General features: G+C 34.8%; 1 protein-coding gene across 2 annotated transcripts in view; it reads left to right on the forward strand.

The window, feature by feature from the left end:
* Positions 1–6014, forward strand: part of LRP12 (LDL receptor related protein 12) — a 74249-nt gene extending 68235 nt beyond the window's left edge. For both annotated transcript variants that reach the window (XM_003782417.2, XM_003782418.2), the window contains one exon: positions 3746–6014. In XM_003782417.2, coding sequence (XP_003782465.1) covers positions 3746–4612 — 867 coding nt within the window. In that variant the 3' untranslated portion in view covers positions 4613–6014. The remainder of the gene's footprint in view (positions 1–3745) is intronic.
* The last annotated feature ends 3985 nt before the right edge of the window (positions 6015–9999 follow it).

Here is a 9999-nt window from a genome sequence, read left to right on the forward strand (position 1 = left end):
AGCTGGATTTTTATAGTGTTTAAGAATTTGTATCATTTTCCTGTGTGGTAACTTCATTCTTTATTAGTATTTGTGAATTCTTTAAATTTCTAAGCACTTTTTTTAATTTCCTTTTCAGTGCTTAAAAATGTGCCAGCATTTATTTCAGTCTGACTAAAATGTCTAGATGTCTAAATTCATCTAGACATATTTATAAAAATTGTTTCTAGTATTAGAACTAAGAATAAATAGTAAACATTGTTTTCACAGTGATTTAATTTTGTTCAAATGGAAGATCTTTCCTTTTTGGTAAATGAGAATTCTGATTACAGTCTGTCATCTTTTAGGAAATTTTTGGTGAGAATTTATATTTTTAAAACATTTCTCTTGATATAAATTGCTAAGTGAGTAATTCAGAAGTTGCACTGATTGGAATTTGTGGTTTATTTATATTGATTGTTTTTATCACAAGGAAGGTTCCTTTTTTCAGTAGGAATTAGACCATGGTTAATTCCACTATCTACTATCCATCCCTAAACCTTGTGAGGTTAGAGGGAACACATTCCACACAAGGCTGTCCTCACTCCAAAACCAATTGCAAGTTCAGGGGGCTCCCAATATCACCCTCAGGTCTGATATTTCACCAAAAGGACTCATAGAATCACTAAAAGCTGTTTATTCATGGTTACTGTTCACTACAGTGAAACAATACTGATTAAAATCATCCAAGGGAAAAGATGCGGACAGAGTTCATGAAGGTACTAAATATGGTTCTACCAGTTATCTTTTCCCATAGATACAGGAAAGTATTATTCTGTGGACACAGATACGTGGCAATATGCATGGAGTATTACCAACCATGGAAGCCTACCTAGGTCTTGGTGTCCAGAGTTTTTATTGAATTGCACATGTAGCTAATCTCAATCTCTAGCCTAGGGGTGTCCAACCTGCAGGCTGCATATAGATTATTTGAGGACTGTTTTGCTTATTTTTGGTGTTGGATATCAGAAAAATTATGCAGAACCTTTTCTTTTGCTCATTGGCTTTTATTAGTGTTTGTGTATTTAATGTGTGGCCCAAAATAGCTTTTACTCTTTCAGTGTGTGGCAGAAAAGAAAAAAGGTTGGATACCCCTGCTCTAGCCCTTCGGAGATTGATTGGCCCAAAGCCCCCACCCTGTGTCTCACTGTTGGTGTGGCTAAGAGCCTCTGTCCTAAATCACAGTGTTACTATCTGAGTGGTCCAACACCCCTGCGCCCCCCCCCAGATATTTTCACCTGACTATCTCTGTCAGGAGAGGTATTTCAAGGGTTTAGAGATTACATCCAAGAAGCCAAGGCTTTGTGTAAGGTTAAATTCTTTACTACCCCATTTTCTAGGGTTATAATTTATCCTTGTGTGGGAATTTTGCTTCAACATTTTAAAATAAAGTATGTTTATGGGGTAGCGCTTGTGGCTCAAAGGAGTAGGACACCAGCCCCATATGCCAGAGGTGGTGGGTTCAAACTCAGCCCCAGCCAAAAACTGCAAAAAATAAAGTATGTTTATGAATAGAAAATTACATTCTATTCATTCAATGAGATTATACTCTCAAATTTGGTAAATTAGTAGTGATAGGTTATCAAAATTCCCATGGCAATTTTAAAAAAGAAAAATAAACGTGTAATATATTCTCTCATTCAAAATAAAAATGCTTTCTGCTACATAAGCTGAAGAAGTATATAAAATTATTCCTAAAACATTCATGCGATTGTTATGAAATCTAATGTTAGTTTGGCAATCTTTTTTTTGGGTCGGGGGCAGGGGACAGAGTCTCACTTTGTCATGCCCTGGGTAGAATACCATCGCATGATAGCTCACAGCAACCTTAAACTCTTGGGTTCAAGTTATCCTCTTGCCTCAGCCTAACATGTAGCTGGGACTCCAGCGCCCGTCATAATGCCCAGTTATTTTTAGAGCTGGGATCTCACTGATGCTCAGGCTGGCTTTGCACTCATGAGCTCAGGCAGTCCATCCACTTTGGCCTTCCAGGGTGCTGGGATTAAATGTGTGAGCCACTGCACCCAACCCAGTTTGGCAATCTTTTAATTACACAGATTTTTAACTAAGTAGAAAGCTTCACATCACTATGACAAACTAAAAGTTAAAGTCAGTATTAAATATAGTAGAAGGTCAACCAACATACGGAGGAGGTTAATATAGGGAACAAAGCCTACTATACTGATACATACATGTGGTATATGCCTGGTCTATGAAAATTAAGCCAACTAAAAGAAGTGGTCAACTATGGAGTTTCGACCACCTCGTTGATCTTAATGGATGCTAGCTGTATAATGTGGAAGGATATCTGAAGAGCCTTTTGTTCATTGCTAGACATAGTAACATAGTGATCACATAAAGCCTTGCAATTTGAAGCTAATTGGGCGTGTGAATTTATTTTCTTTAATTTATAGTTAGGTACCTCTATTAGTGAAAAATCTTACTCATTTGTATAAATTTGGGTATCATGTGTGCTGATATCCATATTTCTTATTAATAATCCATGTTTTACTATAGCTGGATTTTGATATGTTCCTATGATAGGAACATTAGCTTTCCATGAATTGTGTTTGCAACCCCACTGGAAAGCACAAACAATGCAAACCTACTCACCAGGAAAGGTAGAAAACATAGGCAATCACATCTTTCTTTACTCTTCTTTTTTTCTGTGAGGGGAAAGGAAATAGGTATGATTTTTGACAAAGGGAAACTGCATCATCATTTGAAGAGGAGAGTATATCCACTCAACATTGTTTCCTAGAAATACAATATTTTAAAAACGAAATGCCAGGTTGATGAAAACTGTTGTTACCAAGTTTGAATACTCCTTTTTATAACCACTAGGTGGAGCTTAAAGACTATTCCATTTAACGTTCATTTTTTTTAAATCTGTAAAATCATCTAGAAAAAAAGATTTTTATTTCAGTTCAGTAATATAGTTACCTTTCATATCCACTAATTAAAAACATCAGTTTTTGAATAATAATGATAATCTATGGTTAATACTAAACTATAGAAAATAAACTTATCTTTAAAGATTGAAAAGAAATCTAAATGTATAGTACCATTGGCTGAAAACAAGTTAATATTTTAGTTTTTTGTTGTTTTATATACTTTATTAAAAATATATTAATTCCTTTGTGACAATATAATTAAATCCATTCAGTCAACTAATCATTGAAAATAAACTCTGAGATATAATTTTCACATGTTTTGTAAAGGTTCAGCCTTAGAAATCAAATCTAATTTGTTCTATATTTTTCTTAAATAAAAGGTAAAGGGCCTGGTTTTCACATTTGTTTAGGTCACTTAGTGAATTGTGGTAGAGGTTCTTCTACATTTTTCGTTTGTTTGTTTGTTTGTTTGTTTAGCCATGGCTGGGTTTAGCCATGGGGCCAGCGCCCTACCCCTTCAAGCCACAGGTGCTACCCCAGGTTCCTCTACTTTTCTAGTGATAAAAGTATTACTGTGTGAGGTTTTAAAACAAAATAGCTACTCTAATTGATATCAAATATCAATGAAATATCAAAATTTTCAACTCCATGAGCAATGATTCGAGTTATAGATTAGATTCTAGAGTGGGGTGTACCTGTATAGAGTTTAACTCATCCTCCACAGACTCTAATAACAAGTAATGGAATTTTTAGTTACAAAATACTCTTACTGTAAGAGTGTTTTCATCTTAATACCTCTATTAGCTATCTTAATATCTTTTCTTAATTTGTAGGCTTCTGTTTTGGAAAACCTGAGGCTAGCTGTACGATCTCAGCTTGGATTCACTTCAATCAGACTTCCCATGGCAGGCAGATCCAGCAACATTTGGAATCGTATTTTTAATTTTGCAAGATCGCGTCATTCGGGGTCATTGGCTTTGGTCTCAGCAGATGGAGATGAGGTTGTCTCTAGTCAAAGTAATGGCAGAGAACCTGAAAGAAATCATTCTCACAGAAGTTTGTTTTCCACGGAGTCTGATGATACAGACACAGAAAATGAAAGAAGAGATACAGCAGGAGCATCTGGTGGGGTTGCAGCTCCTCTGCCCCAAAAAGTCCCTCCCACAACAGCAGTAGAAGCAACAGTAGGTGCATGTGCAAGTTCCTCAGCTCATAGCACCCGAAGTGGTCATACGGATACTGGAAGGGATGTGACCAATGTGGAACCCCCAAGTGTGAGTCCAGCACGTCACCAGCTTACAAGTGCGCTAAGTCGTATGACTCAGGGGCTACGCTGGGTACGTTTCACGTTAGGGCGATCAAGTGCCGTAAATCAGAACCAGAGTCCTTTGAGACAACTTGATAATGGGGTAAATGGAAGAGAAGATGATGATGATGTTGAAATGCTAATTCCAGTTTCTGACGGAACTTCAGACTTTGATGTGAATGACTGCTCCAGGCCTCTTCTTGATCTTGCCTCAGATCAAGGACAAGGGCTCAGACAACCACATAATGCAACAAACCCTGGAGTAAGGCCAAATAGTCAAGATGGCCCCTGTGAGCGCTGTGGTATTGTCCACACTGCCCAGATACCAGAGACTTGCTTAGAAGCAACACTGAAAAATGAAACAAGTGATGATGAGGCTTTGTTACTTTGTTAGGTACTAATCACCTAAGAGAGATTGTATACAAGTTGGAGCAATATTCATTTATTGTTTTGTAACTTTACAATTAAACTAGTTTTAGTTTAAAAACAAAAAAAGATGCAGGGTTATTTCTTATCACTATATATTAGCCTGCATGGTTAAATTTATCTTGTAACTCTATGAACTTAGAGTTTACTATTTTAGCAGCTAAAAATGCATTATGTAGTCATATTGTTCAATAATGTTCTTTCATTTGTTTCTAATTGTTTTTATCCTGGTACTGAAGTTCACTGTAGAAGTATGGCTGCTGAAACTCATTTGACTGTCATTTTATCTATCCTATGTTAAAAGGTTTGTTTGTACAAAATAGTACCTTATTTTAATTGAAACTTTTATGCTTTTGCCAACACATCTTTTAACAATATATTAGATGTTAAGGCTATTAATGTACAAAAAAGCCGCTTATACTCACCTGTGTTTTTATTTATATAACATTTGTCTCTTACTGAATTTCATCATAATATGAGCTTGTCAAAGGGATTAAAAAAACTTTCTCTGAAAATTTTTCTTATGTTCAACATGCAGTGATGTGAAGTTTAGGTAGAGTTAGACAAATTAACAAAACAAAACTCTTTTATAGGTTTTCTAATGTTGACTTTAATATGGTACACACCAAATCCCAAGTCATTTCTTTTTTCATCTCTATTTAGTGACAATTTAGCGGATGAAGATACTCTACTATGCATTAAATCTTGAACTTTATAAATATGTACAAAAGTTGTACAAGTTCCAACTGGTAATGTCTTTCCCTAATATAGGGTTATGCTTGTATTGGACCCCAGGGATTTGCACTAAAATTATATCAAGGTCTCAGATGAGTTTAGTGTATAAGCACTATCACTTTAAATACTATTATTTGCTACCACAGTGACTATATATTTCCATAGCTTGGGCGGGGGGCATTTTTATTACAACTTGAAATTGCTTTGCTGGTTTCGTATTTATTTGTTGTATTTAAAATATATATTATTGTAAGAGTGATTCTTTTTTCAATATATTTTATTCATGGGGGGATCATGTTACAGTCTTGAAGAAAATTAAGAAATCATTTGGATCACCCCCCCCTTTTTAAGTAGAGTGGATTACAAAACCCCACATATTTTTTTATTGTCAATCTTGTTTATTTATTCTTTAGCTGTCTATTTTAGTAGTTTAATGATTGAGTATGAAAAATGTATTTGTGTGTGATTATTGCTATTTATTAAATTTTTAAGTACTCTGCTGAATGTCATTTTAAAGCATGTTTGTGGTCTTGTGTATTTGTCGTGTTATGCTGTCAGGAGGAACTGACTAAAATGTTTTAATATGTATCAAAAATTAAAATGATTTTTTTTATTGCCTTGAGGTACTTTTTAAATCAAAAGCTGTTCTTTATTTTTGTTGAATTTTGGTGCATATTCAAATTCAGGCCATAAAATATGTAATATGTCTAGAATAAAAATGAAACTACTTTACTGTATAGCAGTGGTTCTCAACCTTCCAAATGCCTCCTAATACTGTGACCCTTTGATACAGTTCCTCATCTTGTGGTGACCCCCAACCATAAAATTATTTTCATTGCTACTTCATAACTGTAATTTTGCTACTGTTGTGAATTATAATGTAAATATCTGATATGCAGGATATATTTTCATTGTTACAAAGGGGTCGCAACCCACAGGTTGAGAACCACTGCCGTATAGTAAAATAGTAGTTTATATGAATACTGGAAGGTAAAATTCTCTAAAGACCTGAATACTGTTTTGCCCTCAAGAAAACTGCCTCTTGGGCAGCACCTATGGCTCAGTGGGTAGGCCTCATATACCGAGGGTGGCAGGTTCAAACCCAGCCCCAGCCAAACTGCAACAAAGAAATAGCTGGGCGTTGTGGCAGGCACCTGTGGTCCCAGCTACTCGTGAGGCTTAGGCAAGAGAATCGCCTAAGCCCAGGAGTTGGAGGTTGCTGTGATGTCACAGCACTCTACCGAGGGCCATAAAGAAGGACTCTGTCTCTACAAAAAAAAAAAAAAAAAGAAAGAAAGAAAGAGAAAACTGCCTCTTGATACATCTTGCAAAATGCAGTAACACAGTTCTCTGTTTATATTATTTTCATACTTCAGAACCGTATCAAATATTCTAGAGTAATCTGGATTGCCAAATTAATCTTTTAGGTCCTACTAATAATATGTTTTGTTTTTGTTTTCTGGCATATGTTTTAATTTTTTTTAATTAATACATCTTTCTGGTTCAGGCAGTTAAATGTAAGTTCCTGTTCTACCCTACCACCCATCTTTTAGTTCTCTTTCAAAAAGACACATATGATAGCAGATTCTTGTTTCTCTCTCCAGAAATGCCATAGACATACATAAATGTGTCCACATGTAATAAATGTCATACATAATAATGTAAATCACAACATACTGTGCATACATTTTCTGTACCTTTTATCAATGGAAAAAAATATATAATTCGAATTTAATTATTAAAAGTAAAATTTAATATTTCTCTCATTTGATTTTTCACAGTTAAATCATTGGTCTACCCTGAATATAGAGTTTCACTATTTTTTTTCATGTGACTACCTAGTTTTCCCAAAGCTGTTTATTAAATAATACATCCTTTCCTTACTAATTTGAAGTGGAACTTTTATCATATAGAAAATTTTCATATTGGGTGTGTTTCCAGCCTCAAATCCTATCCTCTTCAATGAATCTGTCTTTTTGTATCAGTCCTATATTGTTTTAATAACTAATTTTAAAATGTTTCAAGTATTCTTGCTTATTTTTCCACTTGAACTTGAGAACCAACTTGTTGAGTTGAATCAAACAAACCTATAGGTACTGCTTTTTAGACAGTTTTCATTTTACAAATAAACTTAGGGAAATCTGGCATTCGTATCATATTAAAGCTTCTTAATCTTTAAGTGCCACATCATCATAGTGCCCTTAGACCTTCTCATCACAGTGCCCTATCTAAAAATGCCAGTTTGTTCATCTTTTGTTGTTTCTTTCAGATGTATTTGTTACTTTACAAAGATCTGATAGATTTTTAAGAGTATATTTTTGCAAATTTCATTTTTGTTGTCATTATTAATGAAGTTTTTCTGTTTGTAATTTAACCTAATTTTAGTGTGCATAAAGGCTAGTGATTTATTTATATTAATTTTCTACCTAGCCACAGAGTCATTTCCTTATAGTTTGTAATGTTATTTCAGTTCATTATTTTGTGTTTTCCAACTGCACAACCACGTCAGCAAGCATAATGTAACCTTTGTTACAGTTTGCTTGCCTCTTTGTAGCTTGTTTAATTGTGCTGTCTAGTACTTCTAGAATAATGTTAAATAAATAACATTAGCTATAATAGGCTGGGTTGAGACAGACACAATCATATTAAAGAGTATCAGCTTAAAATGTTAAAATGATCTTTAAATGTTTTTAAGACTTTAAGATCAGCTGATCTTAAAATGTTTTTAAGCGTGCATGCTGAATTTTACCACATTGCTTTCACACCTATGGCAATGATCATATGATTCTTTGAGGCTTTAATAAGAATTTCACTAATGCATTTTATAATTTTGAGCCATCTTTGCATTCCTGAAATAAACCCTACTTGGCCATGTGTATCATTTTAACATCTTGTTAAATTGCATTTCATGTTTTAGGGTATTTGTATTAGTGAGATAAGTCTGTAGTCAAAGTGTGCATGCAAGCACATGTGTTGCCTATGGGTAGTTTATTTTATGCTGGTGGATTTGGAAACTTTCCTTTTTGTGCTGTGGAATTTTGTGCCAAAATTCCAAATATTGTTGGAATTTTCTGCTCTTTAAAATTTTACTGAAATTATCTGAGTCTGGTGGATGTTTGGCAAGTAGCTCTTTGAAGACTTTGTTGATACCTTTTAGGTAATTAGTCCATGTGGTTTTTATATCTTATCTGGGATCTTAATCCACATTTTTTGTTGTTTTTTTTTAATTATTAAATCATAGCTGTATATTAATGCAGTCATGGGGTACAGTGTGCTGGTTTTACATACAGTTTGAAATGCTTTCATCAAACTGGTCAACATAGCCTTCACGGCATTTTCTTAGTTATTGTGTTAAGACATTTATATTCTACACCTAGTAAATTTCACATGTACCCTTGTAAGATGCACTGTCGGGGTGGTTAATCCACGTTTTTTAATGTATTTGCCTAGAGTTGAGCAAAGTTCTCTCTCCCACTTTTATGCATGTCACTGTTTCCTCTTACTTTGTGCTATGCTTTGCCGTCTTATGTTCTTTATTAAGATAGCTAACTGTTAATCTGGGGTTTTTTCCTTTTTTTAATGGTGTGTGTATTTTGTTTTCCCCAAAGTGCTATGCCTTGGATGTCCCTATTCTGTAATTTTACTTTTTCCTTTCTAAATTAGTTGATTTCCATTTAAATTTCTGTTTGTTTTCCTTAGTTTATTTGGGGTTTTTTTCTTCTAACTCCTTGAGTTAGCATATAATTCATTTATTTTTATTCATTAATTGTTAATAAGAGATTTAAAATGTGGACTTAATTTGGATCACTGCTTAAGCTGAATCATTTAGCTATATTGGTGTGGTAATTACTGTTATTTTCTAGGTGTTCTTAACTTTTCATTTTTTGATTTCCTCTTTGACCCAAAACTTGTATAGCAAAGGATATTTTTCCTCTTTCTTTTTCCCCCTTTTACTTCTTTCTCAAATCTCTACCATGGGATTTTTTTGGTGTGGATTGGGTGGTGATTTTGTTTTCTGATTATTTTTATGGCATCAAAACCAAAATGTTATGAATATAATACATGCTTGGGGGGGGGGGTTACTGTCTTTTCCTTTTTCAAATGTTCCAGAAGCAATTTTAAAAAGTGTAATCTCTGTTTACAGGATACAGACTTTAGTATAAATGTTACTCAGATTTGTTGTTTAGATTTTCTAAACAAGATGCCATTCTTCCTCTCAGATTAGTCTATCAGGGTGCCAGGAAAAGACTAGAAACAAAAGGAGCTATAGCCATAGGATTCTCTGGGCCAGCAACTGGGCTCGGCTCATGTCAGGCACAAGCACTGAGCACATAGGTACAAGTTAAATGGTCTTCTGACAAGCTGCTGAGGTTCTAGTTCTTACTACAGCTGACCACCATCCAGTTAAGCTGGAAATAAGTGGGTAAGACGGGCTAAAAAGGATGAAGAACAAAAGCATCCAATTCTCTGGGCACTTGAACACCTACTGCAGACACAGTACCACTCCCAGCAGTTCACCTTCCTGCTGTCCTCCATCCAGCTGGCACCATTCCCTCACACCCTTCCCCTGGCTTCCAGTGGGAAGATGATAGCCACTGGAAGGACCGATTTTACTAATGT

This window comes from Otolemur garnettii, unplaced genomic scaffold (assembly GCF_000181295.1).
Source record: "Otolemur garnettii isolate 467f Iridium unplaced genomic scaffold, OtoGar3 scaffold00004, whole genome shotgun sequence".
NCBI classification, from domain to species: domain Eukaryota; kingdom Metazoa; phylum Chordata; class Mammalia; order Primates; family Galagidae; genus Otolemur; species Otolemur garnettii.